Below are 23,782 nucleotides of genomic sequence, written 5' to 3' on the forward strand. Positions count from 1 at the left end.
ATTCATAAACTGGCAACACTGTCATATTATTATTTTTACAAAGTTTTCTATTCTCGTTGGTCTAATTCAGCCCAAATCACTTTTAAATTGCATCGAATAATGTTTTCTTAGCGAAACTTGTAAATTGGACTTATTTTATATATTAGAGAAAAACGGTTTGCAAGCTTAAAAACGATGTATCTCTGGAACGGCCAAAAAGACCTCGGGGAGTTAAGCTTTTTCGACTGGAAAATGTCTGATAAACACGATGGAATCAAAATTTTTGAAATCAAAATATACTCATTTGACGAAAAATCGATTTTAAATTTTAAAACTGAAATATAACATATTTGGCAACACTGTATCAAAAAAATAATATTTTTCCTGGATTCCTCCAACAATTTTCTTCAAAAAAGCCGAAGGTCACAAATGTGTATATGTTATAGTTTCAAGTATCCTTGGGCGACTCTACGGCGTAACTGGGCCAGCGGATAGCTAGCGGCGGAACGGCGTCTCGACGTGTCGGAAGGTGACTTGATGGTGCCGACGGATGGGCGCCGGATTTCTGACGGATTGCCAGTGGATCACCAGCGGCGATAGGCCGGTCTGCTTGGTCGAAAGTTGGCTCTCGACTGTGCCAACGGATTGCCGGCGAATCACCAGCGACGGATGGGCGATTAGCTTGGTCGGAAGTTGGATTGACTGTACCGACGGATTGCCGGCGAATCACCAGCGACGGATGGCCGGATTGTTTGGTCGGAAGTCGGCTCGATAGCGCCGACGGAATGCCAGCGGGTTACCAGCAGTGGATGGCTGGTTTGCGCAGTCGTAAATCGGCTCGACAGTGCCGACGGAATGCCAGTAGGTCACCAGCAGCGGATGGCCGGTTCGAGTGGTCGGAAATCTGGCTTGACGGTGCCGACGGATTGCCAGCGGATCACCAGCGACGCTTTGCTTGGTCGGGAATCGGCTCGACGGCGCCGACGGAATGCCAGCGGGTCACCACGTGGTGTCGGGTTATTCGACCGTTCACTTATCTTCACCCTAATCGAAACTGAAAGGCGCAGCCTTCAAATAACAGAAGAAATTAGCTGCATGCCACAAATAGAATTCATCGCTTTCACTTCCTACCTTTTATTCCTTATAAAACAGCCTCTTCTGGCTAGTTTTCCACTATAAATTATACTGTTTTATCAACTGTTTAAGTCATCTGTTTCCTACGACGTCCAAAGTTCAAAGAGAACAGGTTGTTGAAAATGACTCAGGAGGAAAACTCGCGGGACAGATTATCATGACGTTTTCCATCTGATGAGGGTCATCAGTTTGGCTGATGTGATGAGGAGAAAATCAAAATAAAAGTCATATAGCCGAGGCGGTAAACGCACGGGTATTCAGCATGACCATGCTGAGGGTGACGGGTTCGATTCCCGGTCGGTCCAGGATCTTTTCGTAAAGGAAATTTTCTTGACTTCCTTGGGCATAGAGTATCTTCGTGCCTGCCACACGATATACACATGCAAAATGGTCATTGGCAGAGGCAGCTCTCAGTTAATAACTGTGGAAGTGCTCATAGAACACTAAGCTGAGAAGCAGGCTTTGTCCCAGGAGGACGTTACGCCAAGAAGAGAGAGAGAGAGTCATAACAGTATAACTGTTATACACGGTGAATGATCACCGATCGCTCTAGATGGGTCCTGGCTAAGGTAGCGTTAGCTTCGCTATCGCTTTTAAATTGACCCGTACTGTTAAAGCATTCGTTGGTTGGTTACGCGCGAACGCACAGATTATTGCCCGCTATACTGTTACAGAATATTTCAATCATCGCCGACAACTTGATTGAAATTGCAGGATAGGAGCAAGTAGTAGCCAATTTTCTTTCAATGTCTCCCATGGATCCTAAAGAAAGACATAAAAGTAGTTGCGAAGCGATTTTTTTTTGTACGGAATGGTTTGTATAGGGAAAGTTTGACTTTTTTAATGTGGCATCATTTGATGGTTTAACATTTTTGAATATTTTTCAATCCGTATTTTATCAATTTCCCAAAAAAGTTGAAAAAAGTGACTTTTTAGGTGAAAATAGTGACTTTAGTGACCTGACCTTGAAAAAAGAGACTTTTTAGTGACCAACCCAAAAAAAGTGACTAAGTCACTAAAAAGTGACTTGCTACCAGCCCTGCTACTGATCCGATTGCAGCAAGAAGGCGTGGAGCGCTGAGAGCAAGATGGGCAGATAAGGTCGAGCGTGATTTGGCGAGCATTACACGTGACTAAAGGAAAGTTAACGAATTATACGTCCAACATTTGGGAAAAGGTGGTGATTCTAGAAAAGTGTGACAGTGCGTGTATTAGGTATAGGAAATAACGGGACCAGGGGGTGGGGGTGATGAAAAGGGAGTCTAGAAATCCCGAAAAATGATGGACGTAATGAATGAATCTTCCCTGGAGAGTGATAGTCACAAGTAAAATTTTGTGGCGAAGTATTGTAGATTAGGTTCTGGGACCATTTGGGCAGGAGCACCTATTTTGGGCACTTGCTGCTATAACTCAGTCAATTATGAACCGATTTACTTAATTTTTGAGACACGATCAGATACGCACAGTATCTAGGCATGTGCAAAAATTCAAGTCATTCGGTTCGAAATTGACTACGTTATAGAAGCAAGTGCCCAAAATAGGTGCTCCTGCCCGAATGATCCCAGACCTTATGTGTTATAGTAATTGTGATGGTTCACAAATCAATATACATATGTGGAGAAACCTCTGAACAGAAGCACAAGATTTATATAATCCAATTTGTCATGTTAAAGATTTGTAATTTTCTTGAATTTACTTGCTTTGTTCCACGTTTCGTTTGTCTTCCTGCGCCTTCTTCAGGGAATAGTTCAAACTTACCAATGAATTTGAATTTAATGGAAAACTTCTATATTTACAGATCGCCGAAAACTTCGACATGCCTTTCTTCGAGGTATCCTGTAAACAGAACATCAACATTGAGGAGGCGTTCCTAACACTGGCCCGCAAAATCCGCGAACAACGAGAACACAGAGTATGTATCGCCAAAAGTTGATCCATGAATGCACTAATGATGTTCTTATTTGTTAACCATAGGGCGAAAACTTCGACGACGGCGAACGCCAGAAAGGGCTCCAGGACATGATGAAAAATGGGCCCGGTTCCAATGGGCTCGGTCCGTTTACGTTGGGCAGCGGCGGTGAAGGTGGTCGATGTTCCTGCTAAAGCCCTACGTGCAAACTGATCCTACTTAGGATAAATGCTGATTGTTGTAGCCGGTGGAGCGGCAGCGGGTGCGACTATGCCGCGATAAAAAAGACTCGAATTTTACCAAGATTGAAGATAGCTTTTGTTTATAATGTAACTATGCTGGTGGAGGCTAATCCCACTACACCTTAAATCGACTTTCAAGGTTATGTTTTACTCAGATTCTGGTCTGGAAGGAAGGTAGTGATGAAGTTAGTGTGCACAAATTTACAGATCTGGAACAGGTATTTTTTATAACGATGGAGGGATTGTAAAAGGGATGATAAAAGTAGGGGAAGATAAACTGGGGGAATGAAGTATTACGTAAACGATACTCATATCACTTTAAGTAGCATGAAATACAACCCGTAGTGGGATATACAGAATAATCCAGTTTTATACGTTTAGTATATTATTTTGAACTAGATGTATTTGTTGTGTTCAAACCATAAAAATAGCATCATGTACCGGAGCAGGATCTCGATGTTCGTTTTTAACACAATGTCATCATACTATTTAAGTTGCACTATAAACGTTTTCCATAAACAGCTAACCTATCTTTACCACAGCGCGAGACAACATCTTGACTACAGGAAAATGTTCGAACTGTTAACCGTCTTTCAGAGCAACCATTTCTATTTGTTTGCTTGTTGAAAATTGCCCGTTCAGAACCATTGTAAGCGAATTAGAAAATGTGACTAAAAACATTACGCAACCCTCTTTTAATACCGAAACACTGTAGCTTAAAACAAATGTGAGAGGTGCCTATTACGTAGTGAATACCTTTTCCTACATGTGCTGTGCACACCTCTGACCGGTTCCTTCGGTCGGATTGCAACGAAGTACTCACAGGAGTACAACGGCACTCAAAGCTTTCAGTGGACATACGCTAGGCTTGAGGTTCAAGTATGTAAGGCAACACATTCTACGGCAACCGTAATCTAATTATAATAATCTCTAACTGTGCTTTTTGGTTGACTTTTTCATTCCTCAATTGCTATAGCGTAAATTTGGTCAATGTGATACAAAAGGTTAGGAAGATACATTTTAAACTTATAGACTCATGCATTGCGAATAGTTCGTTCAATAGCGCTAGAAAATCATCACACAAGCATTAACCTAGGCGAGGTGACGATTTACAGTTCCACTGATCATCGGAAAATAGTAAACATATTAAATGGAATATGTGCATAGATTACTGAAAATTGTAATGTAAACTAACAAAATTGAAAATTAAAGAATGAAAAATAAAGGTTTGTGAACCAGGCAGACACGGTATTTGGAGAAATACCAAGTCAGTACCCAAATTGAAGGAAGGTATTAAGATGTCGCAGAAGCTGAGCTGCAATCTAATTGGTAGTTTTGTTTCGGATAGAAGATAATAAATTTGGAATATTATGAGATAAGCTTAGGTGTTTATGTTTAAAATTGTTGCTTCCGAAATGTTTCCTTTTCTGTGATCTGTTCATTAGGGAAAGACATCATATGTGAAGTTTTTCGTTGCTGTTATAAAATTGATCGAAAATGAATAACAAGAAAAAATCTTAGCAAATCAGTTGGCGCATCTAATTTTCTGCGGAAAACCTAATGTTTGGCTGTTAAGAGGTATCAATTTTTCGGCAAAAGACAATAATACATGTTAATTTTCAAATCATCCTGAACTCTAGTATGCATGGACAACTACCACTTCATTCGTTTTTGACAGAAGTCTTTTTCTCTATCCTTTGCTTTGTTCAGTTTTTTTTTCTCCAACATCTTAAAAGACTGAACTCGCGAAATAAACGATCAAAATAAAACCTGCAAAGAAATCACCTCTCAATTCTCTTTTCTGAAGCACTGACGTTGCCGTTCGCCGTTGGTTGGTTGGTTGGTCGGTACGCGATCGTTTTCTTCTCTCACATTTTTTAACCCCTACGTCTCTGCTGCTAAGCTCGCCACTAAGCTCACGCCTTGCGCGATCAAGACGCAAAGCGATCAGATGCCCGGAGCTGATTCAGTTTTCAGCGGAGAGCCCAGAGAGTAAGATCGGTTTGTGCAACTTTCTTATCGCAAAAGAAAGTCCTACGCGTCAAATGATTCAAACGGGATCTAGTTCGAAGTGTTAATCTTAAATGATTTGAAGTAAATTAAGTGAAGTTTGTAGAACTTAAACTTTTCATTTGTTCGCATAAGTGTAATAGTACGACAACTAGGTGAGCCATCTGCGTATCAAATCAGCTTTATATTGAAAGAAGAATAACGGTATCCGGTTGGTGCGCTGCTTTGCGTGTAATTTCTGTCTGGGTCTATGTTTAAGATTGCTCAGGTAGAAAGAATGGCCACTGAATGGCGTAACAAAAAAGGTAGAACCTGGAAATCTGCAAAAAATCTAATCTTCGGAAGGTGCACCGTTTTGAACTAAGTGTGGTTTGTGCGCTAAAATTCGAAAGATTTCGGACCAAATGGGTGATGTGTGTGTGTGGTACGGAGGTGACATAGTTTTACTTCTTGATCGAGCAAGTGAAAGTTGCGAAGAGCTGTGTGACTTGAATGCGTGAATGAGGGAAGCCTGGATGACAAATGATCTGTGTGAGGGACTAAAAGTGAAGAGAATGTTTAAGTTTGGCCTTGAAACCATATGCTGCTTTTCGATTCTAAAAATTGATGTATACGGAAACTATTTTCAGTTCAAGCTAATGCTATAATAATGCTGAAATAACATGATCAATTTATCTTCATCGATTCTTTCCTTTGCAAATTAAAGTAGGCTCAGTGTACCAGTTATGGCTACAGTACCTCAAATTCGCCATGGTTGATTTTCAACCTTTAAAGATACAAATCAACAAGACAATTTTCGTGAACAACAGATCACGATTACAAAAGATGATTGCAATCATTCAAACTTCACAATTTGCTCAAATAATGATAGCAATATAACATTTCCCTGACCTTTTCGGCCTCCTTGCACCCTATTTCGCCATAGTGTACCAGTTATGGCAAATCCCATAAGGAATGCATGTAATTAGTGCGAAGTGGAACCCACATTAACAAATGTGTCCATAACTGGTACAGGGTTCCTAACATTAGCACACGCCGTAATAAATACTAAAAGCAGTTTTGGTTCCGGTTTTATGTTTTTCCTGTAAAGTATGAAAATTAATCAATCATTTGACTTATTGTTTACATTCGTCGGTCTTCTTCTTATTTTTGTAGAAATAGTTTTTCTTAGGTGGTGCGATAACTGGTACAGGCACCGTAGTAATACGCTCATTTATTTAAAAACCTGATTTAATACACCTATGGTTAATTAGCATATAACATATTTATTGTGTGTCATTATGCATTTGGTAATTCTTGAATATAAATTCTTGTTATTGAAAGAATACGTAATAAATAAAGTACTGTTATAAGTAATTATCGTATCTGTAAAGTTCTTGTTAAATAGATGTTTCTTTAACGACATGTCGAGAAAAAAATAACAATCATAGTAAAAATGGGTGCCGACATTTATTTCAGCCAAGTGATCCCAAATCCGTTAAAGCAAGCATGTGTAATCTACCCGATAACAAGTTGTTGACGACTAAGTATTATTAAGCGTACATGGGTCTTACTTGGTTGATACTTTCAAATAATTAACTCACTAAAATGGAATGTCGCCAACATATAATATAAACAAATGATATTCAATTTGAACTGGAGCTATTGGCATTATTACTTATTGATGCACATATAAGAAAGCAGACAACAATAATTATAAAAAAAAAAACAGATTTAATCCACCTATGGTGAACAGAACCCTTCTCCTACTCATTAAATGTTTTGCTGTATTATTAGTATTTATCATATTTATTGTGCCTTTTGGTCATTCAATATAATATTGTGGATTTGGCACTAAATTGGTTTCCAAAAATGGCATCATTGATCTTGGGTGTCCAGCAACTCCTATCCCTACCTCTGCGTGGCCTGGAACTACGAGCAACTTTAAGGAAGATCGGGTAACAGACCCCGGTGGGAATTTTGGTCGTAGGCTGACAGGAGGGAAGGAGGGTTTGCTTCTACAAACCTGAGTGTCTGTTCTCCAGGAGGAGCGGCTCACAACAGCGTCTGATCTCTCAACTTCTTTAGGAGCACTCGCATACTCGCCGATATACTAAGGGTACGGCCAGAGTGGACGCGTCACGCGGCGCGATGCAAAAATTTACATGCAAAGGAATAGCAATCAATAATAAGGAGCTTTCAAATTCTATGGGAAATCCGCGTCTCGTCGCGTGACGCGTCCACTCTGGCCGTACCCTAAAGGACCGTGTGTTCGGCATCGTAGCGCTGCAGGAGGTGTGTTGGACAGGATCCATGGTGCGAACGTTTAGAGGTAATCATACCATCTATCAGAGCTGCGGCAACTGTTTTCATCGTGATGGGTGATATGCAGAAGCGCGTGATCGGTTGGTGGCCGATCGACGAAAGAATGTGCAGGTTGAGGATCAAGGGTCGATTTTTCAACTTCAGCATATATTATTACAATAAACATGCACAGGCCACACTCCGGAAGCACTGATGATGACAAGAACGCTGCCCAAGCCACGACGTCAAGATCATCATAGAGGATTTATACGCTCAGGTAGGCCAGGAGGAGGAATTCAGTCCGACGATTGGTAAGTTCAGTGCCCACCAGCAGACGAACGAAAACGGCCTTTGACTCATTGATTTCGCTGCCTCCAAAAATATGGCCATACGTAACACCTTTTTCCAACACAGCCTCCCTTATCGTTACACCCGGAGATCATCACAGCAGACGGAATCTCAAATCGACCACGTTCTGATTGACGGACGGCACTTCTCCGACATTATCGACGTCAGGACCTATCGTCGCACCAACATCGACTCCGACCACTATCTGGTGATGGTCAAACTGCGCCCAAAACTCTCCGTCATTAACAATGTGCGGTATCGGCGACCGCCATGGTACAACCTAGAGCGACTGAAACAACCGGATGTCACCTCAGCATACGCGCAGAATCTCGAGGCCGCGTTGCCAGACGAGGGCGAGCTCGATGAGGCCCCTCTAGAGGACTGCTGGAGTACAGTGAAAGCAGCTATCAACGACACAGCCGAGAGCACCATCGGGTACGTGGAACGGAATCGACGGAACGAATGGTTCGACGAAGAGTGCAGAACGGTTTAGGAGGAGAAGAACGCAGCGAGGGCGGTAATGCTGCAGCAAGGGACCCGGCAGAACGTGGAACATTACAAACAGGAGCGGAAACAGCAGACACGTCTCTTTCGGGAGAAAAAGCGCCTCCTGGAAGAAGCGAAGTGTGAAGAAATGGAACTGCTGTGCCGTTCTCAAGAAACACGGAAGTTCTATAAGAAGCTCAACGCATCCTGCAACGGCTTCGTGCCGCGAGCCGAAATATGCAGGGATAAAGACGTGGGCCTCTTGACGGACGGACGTGAGGTGATCGAAAGGTGGAAGCAGCACTTCGATCAGCACCTGAATGGCGTGGAGAACGTAGGCACGGGAGACCACGGCAACGGAAGAAACGACGACGCCAGTGCAGCGGAGGACGGAAATGAACCAACTCCCGTGCTGAGGGAAGTTAAGGATGCCATTCACCAGCTCAAAACCAACAAAGCAGCTGGTAAGGATGGTATCGCAGCTGAACTCATCAAGATGGGCCCAGAAAAGTTGGCCACCTGTCTGCATCGGCTGATAGTCAGGATCTGGAAAACCGAACAGCTACCGGAGGAGTGGAATGAAGGGATAATATGCCCCATCCACAAGAAAGGCGACCATTTGGAATGTGAGAACTTCAGGGCGATCACTATTTTGAATGCTGCCTACAAAGTGCTATCCCAGATCATCTTCCGTCGTCTGTCACCTAAAACGAATGAGTTCGTGGGAAGTTATCAGGCTGGCTTCATCGACGGTCGGTCGACAACGGACCAGATCTTTACTGTACGGCAAATCCTCCAGAAATGCCGTGAATACCAGGTCCCAACGCATCACCTGTTCATCGACTTCAAAGCGGCATACGACAGTATCGACCGCGTAGAGCTATGGAGAATCATGGACGAAAACGGCTTTCCTGGGAAGCTGATTAAAGCAACGATGGACGGTGTGCAAAACTGCGTAAGGGTTTCGGGTGAACTATCCAGTTCATTCGAATCTCGCCGGGGACTGCGACAAGGTGACGGACTCTCATGTCTACTCTACACATCGCTCTGGAAGGTGTGATGCGACGAGCCGGGCTCAACAGCCGGGGAACGATTTTCACAAAATCCGGACAATTTGTGTGCTTTGCGGACGACATGGACATTATTGCCAGAATATTTGGAACGGTGGCAGAGCTGTACACCCGCCTGAAACGCGAAGCAGCAAAGGTCGGACTGGTGGTGAATGCCTCAAAAACAAAGTACATGCTGGTAGGCGGAACCGAAAACGACCGGATCCGTCTGGGTAGTAATGTTACGATAGACGGGGATACTTTCGAGGTGGTAGAAGAATTCGTCTACCTCGGTTCCTTGCTAACGGCTGACAATAACGTGAGCCGTGAAATACGAAGGCGCATCATCAGCGGAAGGCGGGCCTACTACGGGCACCAGAAGAAACTGCGGTCGAAAAAGATTAACCCACGCACCAAATGCACCATGTACAAATAAGACCGGACACGAGACATGGACCATGCCCTATTGTTGATTATGTCTTGTCTTAATTGTGATGTTGAACAAATAAATGTATGTATGTATGTACACTGTGTACAGGTGTGCCTCGATTTAGTGGACCCTCGATTATAAAGACCCTCGATTTTATGTACTTCGATTTTATGAACATTTTACCTCGATTTTATGTACAATTTTTTTAATAATAAGAAAATTTAATATTCAATCAGTTTAAAAGTTGCAGCTGACTTATAATGCAGAGGTTTTCAGCCTTTTGACACGCGGAGCACTTCAGATCAATAAGTTATTTTGTGGAGCACCCATATTAGCGCCCAAGCATACCTCATGACATACTTTCTTCTATATATTCTATATATTTGCCTTAATCTCATACACCCGATTCTTAATTTGCACGGTTTTTTTTTGCACGGCCGTGCAAAAAAAAAAATTCCATACAAAAAAAAATCAAACTCTTATTTTTGCATGATTTGTCGAGAAATCATATTACTTTTTTTGCACGGTTTTTAGAATTTTGAACCAAAAACTTTTTTTGCACGGTACGAATCGGGTGTACTTCCCTTTCTGACACTTTATTTTTTTTTTAATATCTCTGGCTTCATCGACAAACGATGAGCGAAGTGAGGTGATTTTCTGGTGATATTTTTTACAGATACCTCAGCAATGGCAACATTTTTGGCGGATGCATGCAAACTGCTCATTCGCCAGACTTTTCTTAAATTTTTTCTAACGACCTTTTTTAAATTTATTATGACTTCCTCACCGAGAATAGAGCACGATCGGTCAAGTACTAGCTATGTAGTAATGAGCTAAGTTTTTGTATAGTTAAATTATTTCTCCGTTTCTGCAAGGAAATGGTACAAAAAAGCATAGGTATTATGATTCTTTGTCTAATTTGATGATGTTTGAGCAAAACTTCGGAAGACTGTGCTGTTTAAAAGACATGAAATGAAAAAAAAAAACAACAACACAGTTTTCCAATGTTTTGCTCGAATAGCTTCAAATTAGACTATGAATTTAATACCCACGCTTTTTGCACGACTTCTTCGCAAACACGGAGTATTTACCTTATCATTATACCAAAATTCAGCTCATTACTACAAATCTGGTACTTCACCGTGTCCTATTGCCTTATATTCCTGATATTTTTTGTAGATGCCTACCAATGGAATTCCAAAATTTGTAGGTAATTCCATATAAAGGTCATTGTCATGCTTTGGAAGATTACAAGATGTGTGATAAATTATTTCTAGTGTTGTCATGGTAGAATCAGTGCAAGTTAGTCAAGGTTCCCCGATTTCAGCGTCCCTTCACGTGTACATTCCCAAGGATGAATTCCTGGAGGAACCGGTTGAGCAATTTCTGAGGGAACTGCTGGAACAACTTCTAAAAGAATCCGTGGAACAACTTTTGAAGAAATCCTTGCTGAAATTTCTGAAGTAATTCAGAAGGAATTTTGAAAAAACTGAAGAAAATTTTAAATAAATTTCTTAAAGAATTTCTTAAAAAAGGAATATTTTTAGAATCCATAGATGATTTTCCTGAAGTAATTCTGGATGGAATACCTGGAAACTCCTGGTGGAATACATAACAAAACCTCTTGAGATACTTTTGAAAAAAAAAAATCGTGGAGAATCCTCAAATAAAAATTCTAAACTATTTTTTTTTTAATGAACTCATGGAGAAATCCATAGATAAATTCTTAGAGGTACGCTTGGAGGAATTTCTGAGAAAATACATAGAGATAAACGCGGCGGAATTTCTGATGAAATCTCTGTCAATTTCTGCAGGAATCTCTGCAAGAATGTCTTCCAGCATTTCCATAGCAATCCTCTGTAGAAGTCTTCAGAATCTGAAGAAAAAATTATGAAGTAATCCTTGGAGGATTTCCTAAGACTTTCTTAAGAAATCCTTAGAGCAATTTCTGGATAAGAAATGTCTTCAAGGAATATCTAAAAGAACGTGAATAAATTTTGGGAATTTCCTTAATTTTCTCTTGTAGAATTCCTAAAGCAATTTTTGAGATAGTTCTTTAGAAAGCATATTAGAAAAATTTTGAAGGAGTTTTGAGCTTCTGATACTCAATATATCCGTGAATCAAATTCTAAAAAAAAGTTTATGGAGTATTTTTGAGAAAGTTCATGGAAAGTTTTCTAGATGAATTCTTTGAAAAAAATCTGGAGGAATCTCTGTTAAAGAAATCTGAAGAAATTCGTAGATGAATTTCTGGAACAACCTATGCATTTTTCAAATCCATGCAAAATTTCTGGAAACTGTCCGTGCTAGTTTTTCTTAAGGAGTTCTTAGAGAAATTTTTAATGACATTCTAAAGTCTAAAGGAATCCGTAGAAGATATTATGAAAAAAAAAATGTCTGGATTGCTTTAAGGATTCCTGGAAGTGAACGATTTTTCATTTGAACCCTAGGATGGATTTCAGCAATGGTTCATGAAAGAATTATCGAAAAGTCTGTGGAAGTTTTTTCAAATTAATTCTTGGAGAAATTTGTTGAATTCATTATTAAAGCAACTGGATATTTTCTGAAAGAACCTTTCCAAAAATTTGTGAAGAACCCCCCTGAGTACTTTCTATAGGAAAAAAGATTTTCTGTAATATTCTATAACATAATGATTTGATGTGGGAAGTTTTATTGGGAGACCGTCGTTAGGGAACGTGCATAAATTACTTCATGCTAAAATTAACCATTTTCAACGTGACGTAATTTATAGATGTTCTCTTATAAAGTTCAAAATTCGGCGTGTACTCAGAACTGCAACCGAAGGCGACCGAGCAGATAGCGGCACAAACCTACACTACTTATACAGAAAGATCGTTCGGCAAATACAGCACATCTAGTAACCACGCCATGTCAAGTGCTTGTCACGAGCCTCCTAATTTCCGAAGGAAACCCTTGAGGAATTTCAGAAGGGATCCCTGGAGGAATTTATGAAGCAATTCGTGAAGAAATTCCAGGGTAAATAAATCATCGGAGTCATTTTCAAACGAATCTCTGAATGAATTTCTGAACTTTTTAAACGTTTTGGGACATTTATGCAAATAACGTTATTGTGTATGTCCATTGCTCAAAAAGTTGTCTTTTTTTCAACCATACATAGTTTTGACGACAAAAGATTTCGATAGTAACAAAATAGCGAGATAGTAGTTTATTCGTTATTTAGCAAGAATTACTAATATATGCCAAAAACTCCGAGCCTTTTATCAAAAACTAAATTTTCATGCAGTTTTTATATGTTTTTTTACATTTTGGTATAAAATTTACATAAAAATAAAATTAAAAAATGTGCTTCGATTTTATGTAAAATTCGATTTTATAGACATTTCTAAAATTTAAATGGGTCGAGGTATACCTGTATGTATGAGTGAGTGATTTTATACAGGCATTTTTCATTTGGGGTCGTAAATGACCACTCCGGCCCCAAATGGGTTAAAGGGTTTCAGGGGTTGCAAAGGGGATTCAGGGAGGTTTTATGAGAGTTTAATGGAAACTTCCACAACCTTCCATAAACTTTAATGAACGCTCCTGAAACTGCTCTAAATCCCTCTAAAACTACTTGAAATCTCTTCAAATATCACTGAAACCACCAGAAAGCTCCATGAAATCACTCGTAACTCCCTGAAACTCCCTTTTACTGGAAACATGTCTGGATACTATACTGATACCCATATTGTTACGGTTGAGGTATCGAAAAGTGTTTGTGGTAAGCCATGGCCCTTAATCAGCACGTCTGGTTGCCAACCGAAAATTCACATGATTCTTATTCTTCTTGGTTTAACGTCTCCACTCCGACAAAGCCTGCTTCTCAGCGTGATCTATCAGCACTTTTACAATTATTAACTGGAATGAGCATTTTGCATGTGCACGTCGTGTGGTTGGCACGAAGATACTTTATGCTAGGGTGTTCCATATGTTTTACCTACAGTTTTTGTTTATAAATTGCTGCGTGGTGCACCCGTTCTTTGTTTTCGTAAAGTTTGTGATATCGACTATTTGTATGGTAGGAGCTCACTATAGAAGATTTAGTTTTTTTTTTACTCGAAACAGATTCTAGATTTATTTTTTTAAATGTAATTCCGGTAAGTAATACTCTTGGTGAGGTCCCGTGCTGAATTCTTACTAAATCATTAGTATTTTTTGGTAGATCCCTAGCGAAAAAAAAATTACACAAGTTTTAATTTGTCCGCCAGATACATCTGGTATGATTATCATTTCTTTTCTTTAGTTAGTTTTTTTTTAAACTTGAGCACTATCAATGAAGTTTCATTTTAATATCACATGCAAACATGTTTTTAAATTACTTTCTTGATCATTGAAAGATCTCTTCCCAGATCCCACATGCTGTAGGAAAAATACTATTTGAGGGGGTAAGAAGCAAAAGGGGTGTAACTGACAAAAATCCACTTTCGAGTAAATGAAGTTTAAAGTTTTTCACAAATTTTTCATCCCATACAAAAAGAATGGAGTTTCAAAATCGACCTAATTTTCTACGATTATTTGTAATTTTTCTAATCATCGGAAAAATAATCTTGAAAAAGTTCCTGAAAGCTTGAAGCCTGAAGAATTGAAATGAAATGATAGGTTCAGCTCAAAATCGACAAAATGGTCACTTACACCCTTTTGATTCTGGGCCCCTCATTTTTATTGCTTCTGTAATTTTCTGTTTTTGAAGGTTTGAGAAAATGATTTTTGTAAACGGATATCCTTGGTAGATTCTTTGGAAAATAAGTAATGATGACATTGATAACAAGGCCATCCGAATCACCATAAAATAAAAAATAATAATTTTGAGATCCTTCTCAAAACCTCTCTAAAACATATTGGACTTGAATTTGTCTTTTGGGCTGCTTTGCATTTTTTTTTATACGGCCAAATAGCTAATAAATTTTAAAGAGTAGGTAGAATTGTGTTAAATGTCTCGGTGCAGAGTTTTCATTACGGAAAGTTCCTAGACCGATCGGGAATCGACCCTATTACCCTCAGCATGGTCTAGCTGAATACCCGTGCGTTTACCGCTTCGGCTATATGGGTCCATAAAGCTGGAGTACCCTGCTGGTATTCTACACACTCGTAGAAATACACGTACGTACAGCCATTTAAAAAGGTCACTGGAACTTATGTCCGCCAATGACATTTCTCTACAGTAAGCGTGATGAACATAGAATAGCTTGTGTTCAAATGTCAAAATTACGTGAATTTCATGACATTACACAGCACTGCACATTGGTCGGGCTCCATACAAAGGGGCGGCCAAAACTCCCAAAAAACGAATTTGATATTTTTAAACTTTATTTCACCTTATAAGTTATAACAAAGTTAATGTATTGTAGTTTTATGATTCTTAATTAAAAGCATACCAGCTTTTGTATTTCAATGACATTTTCACTGCCAAAGTGGCCTTAGTCATAAAATTGTAAAATGAACCACTCGAAAAAAGTAAAATATTAATATTTTGAGAATGTATTAAATGTTTTATGTTGTCCAGCATATGAAAGCTTGTTGTTGGACAGTTTGAATGCACGTATGGTGCAAAATGAATATGTCACAAAACATTTCAAATTTTCATATATTGTACCTTAAGAATATTGGTAATTTTTAAATTAAAAAACGGTTCGTGTCGTCACGTGTCGCCGCAATTTCGAATAGTACATCTTAAACATCATGCTTAGGGCTGCATAAAAACGTTTAAAGCTTTTGCAGAAAACTGCAGTTTTTCAAATTAGAGCCATTTCAAAAAGTCATGTTTTTTCATATATTTTACGTAATTTTTCTATTTTTGACTTAAATAAAATTTATCATCTCACACTTTTTACATGTTTTGAACAAACTTGATTGGATTTGATCGAAAAATGGTCATTTAATTGAATTAAAATTGATTTTCTAACAAAAAACGTAAAAAATGCTGGGTTTACTGACTTATACCGTTTTTAAAATTATTGGAGTTACGTAATTTTTGGAAATCCCTTTTGAAACACTAAAAATACTATATAACATATCTAGACAACCTATAACTTCGATTAAACACATAAAAAGAATTTTAGCCGAACTTTATCTTTTTCCGACCATTGTGCACTGGATGGAAATGCCAATTTATGATAATGATGAAGGGATTATGATATTCAAGGGAAGGGAAAGAAGTTTTCCTTTTAAGGTTGAAGGATTCGTCATTGACATAATCATCGTCATCATTGAAAATACGAAAGCAGTTTTCTCGCTCAAAACTTTAATGTTTGCATTGAAAATGTATTCACTGCACTCCATTCTCCACCCGCGAAACAGTGAATACTTTTTCACTGCGAAAATTTCAGTTTTGTACGAGAAAACTGCTTTCGAAATTTCAACGATGACGATAAAGTCAATGACGAATCCTTCAACCTTAAACTGTAATAAAATATATCAAATAAATTTCAAACACAGAAACGTATCCATAAGCATCACACCATACTTCAACGATTGATCAACCTGTGTCCGAGTAAACCGCTTGCAGAATTTTGTTTAAACAAACGATTTGCTCAGCCGGTTGCTTACACATAAATGCACTCATGCTTATCCATCTCTCTTCTCACAGAAAGCAATGGGCGAAAAACTATCCCCATCGACGACGGGTCCCATTGGCTTAACTAAGAAGTCATCACCCAAAGAGTCAAAGCCAAAGCCGATGAAGCGCAAAAGCAAGGAGGAGAAGTTGAATCACCTGTTCGGTGAACCTCCGATAGATGTTCCAGCCGGTAAGAAGCCTCCACAAAAATCAGTGCTGGTGACCTACATCCTGTGGCTGTTCGGCGGATTCTTTGGGTTGCATCATCTCTACCTGCACCAGGATCGTCGGGCGTTCGTTTGGTGGTGTACGCTGGGTGGTTACTTTGGTATTGGGTGGCTCTCGGAAATCTATCAAATTCCGGCCATGGTGAGGGATGCCAACGAGGATCCACGCTTTGTGGAGGAGTTCAGGGAGAAGCTGCGACAGAATAGTAAGCCACCGTTCCAAACACCACGCTTCGTGATGGGTATCATGGTGGGATACCTGTTTGGACAAGTGATCATGATAGCGATTCCGCAAGAAGTCTTTGCTGGAGTTGATTGGAGCTTCCTTCACTGGTTGATTCCGTTGGGCGTGGCTATTGGTGAGTGTTAAAAGTTTAGGTCAAAAGGACAAATGATTGTAAACCTTATATTCTTATTTCAGGTGTTTGGACCGTGGGCAACATGGGTCGCGAGAAAGGAATATTTTGGCATTGCCTGGTAGCATCTTACGCTTCCTATCCCCTGCGATACTTCGTCCTTGACGAAGCATACTGGTTCACAATAATGGCAGCATGTTCTGCTTTCGCTTTCGATTATTTATCCAAGGAGTGGGATACATCCGTCCCGAAGCGCGAAAAGCCACTGAAGTAAGCGATTTTTGTCCATAATTTGCTAAACTTATAACTTGCTATCATCCATTTTTAGACGTGCCGCCATAATCGTTCCCTGTGTGCTGCTGTACCTCTCGCTCTGGGGATGCTTCTTCTACTTCAACGGCACGATCACCGACTCGGATGGCGATGAAGTTCCAGTGCACGAAGCGATCCATAACTTCATCAGATCGCCCTGGTGGACGGATCTGAAGCAGACCATCTCGGACACGATTCAGTTTGCCCAGCACAACGGGTGGGCGGAGGTTTGGAAACAGATTATAGACTCGATGGACGCCGATGGGGAGCAGAATGCGTACAAGGTGCTGGGAGTGAGTCCGACGGCTTCGCAGACCGAAATCACCTCGGTGTGGCGGAAGTTGTCCCGCGAGAACCATCCGGATAAAGTTAAAGATGAAAATCTTCGTCGAGCGGCACAGGAGAAGTTCATGGAGATTCAGCAGGCGTACGAGGTGCTGAGCAAGATCAAATCCAAGAGGCGACAGCGGAATAAGAAGTCGAATGAGGATCTTTAGGGGGGAATCGAGTATCGTTAAGTCCAAAGTAAATCTATCGTCTGACTGACCATAAGGGAATACTTACAATGAATTGATTTCTTATTTAAGCTGTAAATATTTATGAATATTTCAATAAAAAATAATAAAACTTATGGTTTTTACAACTCAACAAAAGAAAACCATCGCTATCTGGTTGAAGTCTACTTGATTAGACAATACATGTCAGTGTTAGGATGAGTCATTTTTCTTACAAGGAAAACTGGCACTAGCCTCTTTTATCATCTTTTTTTTATAATGACTTCACTTGAACATCTGTTTAATAATGGATGGATAAAGCAGGTCTCTGTTGACAGCTTCATTGGTAAGCGAGTTTGTTCAACGATCGTTGCAACCGTAGCAGACTTTCAGAATCGGTGTGGCTACACGTCTTGGTGGTCAATCGTTGGATTCGCAGAGTTGCTTCAAATAGTTTGGGAATAGTGCTCAATACCATTGACTGATGATTCAAGGAGGTGAAGCAATTCAAGTCTGGAGAGAGTAATTGGTTATTAGGCCGAAGTACATCAGGCCGAATGTGTCCTTAGACTGAATGGGTCATTACAGCGAATGAGCTCGAAACCAAGAATGCGTAGACCAGTTGAATTCGCGCTGGGACTATTTACCCTCCTTGTTCTTTAGGGTCATTTGTTAACCCAAACCGTCAGCGAGCTGTTTCCAATTTCCAAAAAACTTACATTAGCATAAACCACTGAATCTACATGCATAACTTGTAACATCTCGCTGTATCATGAATAAGGTTTGCACTCCCATAGACTCAAACATCTATGTTTTATCTAGAAATGAGTGTGATAAATTAGCTCTATGTTAAAATGCATGAATATAAAGAAATTGAAAAAAGATAAATGACTCTTAAAGAGTATTCGAGAACTGCCTGGAGTATAGGCCATCTGATCTACAATCGAAATTAATGATCTATTAGAGCATTCTGAATAAAATTCGTGGTTACATAGCCTCATGCAACTACATGCTGTCAAGTGGTGACATTTGAGGTATTTGAGGATCAGTTAGAACTCCTTTGAGTATAGGCCATCTGCAAACGGTTGTCTCTAAGAACTTCCAGGTTTAAACTAACTCAGCTTATGATCAATGACTTTTAAATAGTCTCCAAGCACTCCCTAGAGTAGTACGTCATCGAATCTAAATGTGAAATCAGTCCGAAACATATTGGGGCCTATCTGAAGCCTTCTGAAACGCCCTTGAAGTTCACGTGAGAGCCTGTGAAGCCCTTTAAACTACTTGTAACGCCTTGACACATCTCGGAACCCCCCGTAGAACCCCTTGAAAACCTTCTGAAGCTTACCTGGCAACCTGTTGTAATCTAATTTTTAACTAGTGCTATCAGGAAATAAAATGATACTCATACATTCGTATCCAGATCTCGCAAGTTCCTTAGGTGAACGTTGAAGGTTGACCAAGTTCTGTGGTTCGGACGTAGTTTACACTGTGAAGCTTAAAGCCCCCGAGAACCGCTCTGATACCTCTTCAAACGGAAAGAAACAGCTTCAACCGCTTCTGAAATGGCTCTTGAACTTTATTAAAACCCTTTGAAAAGCATCTGAAGCTCTCTTGAAAGCCTGTTAAGCTCCCTAATTTAGGGAGTTCCTGTCAAACTATCAGGAACGCCTCTGAAACCTCCCTGAAGTTTTTTGAAGTTCTAAAGTTCTCTAAAATACTCTGAAATGCCTTGAATCGTCTTGAAACGCCTTTGAACTTCCCCTCAAACTCCTTTGAAATCCCCTGAAACCCATCTGACTTCCTGAAACCCCCTGAAGCCTAACTGAAAGCCTGTGAAGCAAGTCAACCCTGCAGAAACCTGCTGAAAGCCATTTGAAATCCCCTGATACGTCTTGGAACGTATTGAAATGCTCCTGAAACTCGAGTTTGAAGCCTCTTCAAATCCTCAGAAGTTAAACTTAAAACCCCTTGGGAATTGTTTTGATATACTCTAGAAATTCTTTGGACTCGCCTCTTTCAGGAGAAAAAAAAACTCCACCTGGAAGAAGCGGAGTGCGAGGAAATGGAACTGCCCCAAGATACACGGAAGTGCTACAAGCAATTCAACACATGCCACAACGGCTTCGTGTCACGAGCCGAAATCTGCTGAATTAGAGATGGGAGGATCTATGACATTCGGTCGAAAGACATTTGGTCGAATGACGTTTAATCGAATGACATTTGGTCGGAAGTACATTTGGTCGAAGGGCCATTTGGTCGAATGGGCATTTGGTCGAAAGGCACTTACTGACGAAAAGAGATTGGAAAATAATATTATAGATTTCAGTTTTGTTGCTGAACTTATTTTAGTAACATATTTCCTTGGATAAACGTTGAAGGTTGACCGAGTTCTGCGGATCGGACGTAGTTTTCACTGTGAAGCCTAAACCTCCCGAGAACCTCTCTGATACCTCTTTAAAAGAATAGAAACAGCTTCAACCGCATCTGAAATGACTCTTAAACTTTCTTAATACCCTTTAAAAATTATCTGAAGCTTTTTTGAAAGCCTGTTAAGCTCCTTAATTTAGGGTGTTCCTGTCAAACTTCCTGAAACGCCTCTGAAACCTCCCTGAAGTTTTTTGAAGTTCTCTAAAACACTCTGCCTCTAAATACCTTGAAACGTCTTGGAACGCCTTTGAACTTCCCATCAAACTCCTTTGAAATTCCCTGAAACCCATCTGACTTCCTGAAACCCCCTGAAGCATTACTGAAAGCCTGTGAAGCTAGTCAATACGATAATCAGAGGGGTGTAAGAAGTGGGCAATCTACCCCATTCACAAGAAAGGTGACCATTTGGTATGTAAGGACTTCAGAACGCTGCAACCCCCCAAAAACGCTTCAACAGCACGTCCGAAAATCGCAGAATATGCATTGAAACTTCCTGAAATGCCTCCGAAATCTCCCTAGTACCAACTTCAACCCCATGTAACGCACTTGAAAACCTTTGAAATCTTTGAAAATATCTGCGTAATGCCGTGAAACCTGCCAAAAATGCTCTTGAACTTCTTGAAATGCCTCCGAATCCCCCATACAACCCCCTCAGACCCCATATAACGCACCGGCGAAACCCCCAGAAACGCTTCGGTTACGCCTCTAAAACTTGCCAACAATGTTTCCAAATTCACCCTGAAATCCCCTCTGACTGCATGTAACACAGCTGAGACTGTCCGAAACTCTAGAAAAGTCTCCGTAACGCCTCTAAAACTTGGCGAAAATGCTCTGAAACTTCCTAAAATGCCTCCGAATTCCGCCTCAAATACCGCCGAAAATGCTTTGGAACTTTCTTTTTTTTGGATTTCATTTATGTGTATTTTAAGCCAATTCCACTCTCTGAAATTTTCTTTAATACTTCCGCAATCCCCCCTAAAATCCCCTCAAGCCCTAAGTAACGCACCGGAGATCTTCCGAAACCACCGAAAATGTTCCTGCAACTCCTCCAAACCCCTTCTGAAATTCCCTTGAAACTCTCAGCAATGCCTTCGAAAACCTCCTCAGATCCCCGAAAACGCCCCTGAAACCTACTCCGAAGATAAATGTTCTCTCATTCTCACATTTCCGGTTCTCGAATCACCCACATGACTCTTTCCGGAACCACTGGAAATTCCGGTCTGCAATGTGAAACTTCCATCTGTTTTCGGGTGGCTTTTCCAGTGTAGTAGTTAATCAAGACAATCACTACTTGTTTAATTCCGACGTTTCGGCCATTGGACTCGGCCTTCTTCAGGGAATCTGTTAATATATTTTAAGACATGACATTATACATTTAAAACCGAAAATTCTTTTGAGCAAGAGCATGAGCATGATCATGATTGACCGCCCGCGGTTGCTCCTCTGTTATTGCAAGGACAACTGCATTTACACAAAGAACCAACAGGTGATGCTTGGGACTAGCTTTCTCCTCATTGTGTAAATGCTGGAATCCCAATACTTTTCAATAAGCAATACCAGCGCCGGCCGCGTCCGAATGCAGGTCAATTGAGGATAGGGAAGGAAGTGATGCCGTGAATCTCGCTTACGCCAATAACCGAGGAATTCTCTGCGTTACTACGAGAAATCACTTGGAGTTTGGTGGATATGGGAAGGGATGATGTATTAGGGATTTTGTCTTGGTAAACAAATTGCTACAAACAACGGACCGATTATTGTTTTTACGATGAACGATGCACACGCAAAAAAAATCCCATTGAAATCGTCCACACATTCGCGTCATTTTCAGGGAATATTAGCAGTGTTTAAGGGGTCCTATCGCGCGTCTCCACTCCGTTAGCAAGCAGAAGTCTTTAGTCCATTTCATACAGAAATGAACTGAACGCGACGTTTAGCCTAGCTTAAACTGTCTTAGGAATGCTTGTTAGTGAAGGTATTTTTGACACAGGACGCAGTTTAATAGGTGACATCATCACACATCATCATGACCAAAAACAAAAAATATCTCAATTTACCTCAAACAAAAAAGGAAGTTAATGAAACAAATAGTTAAACCGCTTCAATAAAAACTGTTTTTTTTTCTTTTACTCCCGCGACATTACGAATCTAGGCTTGAATAAAACGTAGAAAACGTGGTCTACTTGTCACTGAATGTGTTAAAAATGTAAAATGTAAAAAGTTCGAGAAAAAATGCAAACGAAAGTCTACTGTAAGATACAGGCTTGGATACAGGCCAAGAGTGATTGTTCATCTAATTTATTTTTGAAAGAGGGGGAAAAGAAGTTGGAACTTTCTCACCAAATCAGCAGCTCAGCATACAATTCAGGATTCACGTAAGGGACCCCAAAACATGCCCCAAAACGACCGCATTTTCTTCACTCCGGTAGTTTATACGGACACTTCAATTGCACCGACACCAGTGCTACCAATGCAGGAGCCCGGAACCACTAACATACTTTTGCACACGCGAACAGGCACTGTATTTTTTTTTTGGATTGGAATACGATTTCATAGAATCAAAATGAAATTGAATTTGACACAAACTTCACAATTAAAACCGAAAATTCTTTTTTAGAAAAACTCACATAAACTTGCACCGTCCCTCGTATGATGCAAGAAGCTTTACGCTAAATTGTCCTATACTTTTTAAAGTTCTTTTCCTGGATACCTAGTTTTAAAATTATAACAGTTAGTTGCGCTATGCTTTTGCCTACCTCTATCTGGTGAACCGCATTCGGTTACTCCCATCGTCTTGATTTGTAATCATGATGTCATATGCTGTATTCAAGGCCAGGGATGGGATAATTCATTAGCAAAGAGTTACATTCATTTGCTACTATCTCAGTTTAGAAGCATGCTATCAAAAAACCAAGCAAAACACAATGTTTGGATGAATTTAACCTTGTAGTTTTAGCTAAAAGTTTGCCGAATAACATTAGGGTCGCACACGCATTCCAAAGCCGTGAGCGAGCTGTGAAAGCAACTCTCCACGCCGTGAATTTAAATTACATTCACGCCGTGGAGAGTTGCGTTTGTTGTCTTCTGTCGACTTAATTATTGATGCTTTGCAAATGCAAAATAATGATCCCATGCCCATCCCTGTTCAAGGCAAATAACATTCATGCATCGAATGTTGCATGTGTGACGATGCATCAGCATCAGTCATGACGGTTCACTGCCTGAAACCTCCCTAGGAGCCACTGAAACTCCGCGGAGATTCACTGAAGACTCCTTGAAACACCTCTAATGCATCCGGGTATCCCCTGGAGTCCCTTCGGATCCCCTGATACGTCCTGAGACCCAATGAAGTGTCACAGGGACCCCTTGGAGACCATGGGAACCTTTGAGACCCCCTGAGACTCCATTAAGACCCCCTTGAATGCCCCTGAGAGGACCCTGAAATCCCTTTTAACACTCATGCGACCTTCTAGTACCTAAATCCCCCTGGGACCTCCTTGAAATGCCCCTGAGATCTCCCAA

General features: G+C 40.4%; 2 protein-coding genes across 3 annotated transcripts in view; both read left to right on the forward strand.

Annotated features, from left to right (window-relative positions):
- Nucleotides 1-3,879, forward strand: part of LOC109417807 (ras-related protein Rab-8A) — a 28,813-nt gene extending 24,934 nt beyond the window's left edge. The window contains exons 4-5 of the mRNA XM_019691980.3: nucleotides 2,912-3,025; nucleotides 3,088-3,879. Of these exons, the coding sequence (XP_019547525.2) occupies nucleotides 2,912-3,025; nucleotides 3,088-3,216 (243 nt within the window). The 3' untranslated portion in view covers nucleotides 3,217-3,879. The remainder of the gene's footprint in view (nucleotides 1-2,911; nucleotides 3,026-3,087) is intronic.
- A 1,241-nt stretch (nucleotides 3,880-5,120) lies between these two features.
- LOC109417806 (dnaJ homolog subfamily C member 22) overlaps nucleotides 5,121-23,782 on the forward strand; it is a 263,856-nt gene continuing 245,194 nt past the window's right edge. Inside the window, exons 1-4 of one of the 2 annotated variants that reach the window (XR_009997983.1) lie at nucleotides 5,121-5,429; nucleotides 16,478-17,033; nucleotides 17,096-17,300; nucleotides 17,359-17,898. Coding sequence is in view for 1 of the 2 variants with exons in the window: in XM_019691979.3 (XP_019547524.2) it covers nucleotides 16,484-17,033; nucleotides 17,096-17,300; nucleotides 17,359-17,839 (1,236 nt within the window). In the remaining variant the exon portion in view is untranslated. Of the gene's footprint in view, nucleotides 5,430-16,477; nucleotides 17,034-17,095; nucleotides 17,301-17,358; nucleotides 17,974-23,782 lie in introns of those variants that run through there. The other variant, XM_019691979.3, reaches the window with a different exon arrangement.

Source organism: Aedes albopictus, chromosome 2 (assembly GCF_035046485.1).
Source record: "Aedes albopictus strain Foshan chromosome 2, AalbF5, whole genome shotgun sequence".
Classification (NCBI taxonomy): domain Eukaryota; kingdom Metazoa; phylum Arthropoda; class Insecta; order Diptera; family Culicidae; genus Aedes; species Aedes albopictus.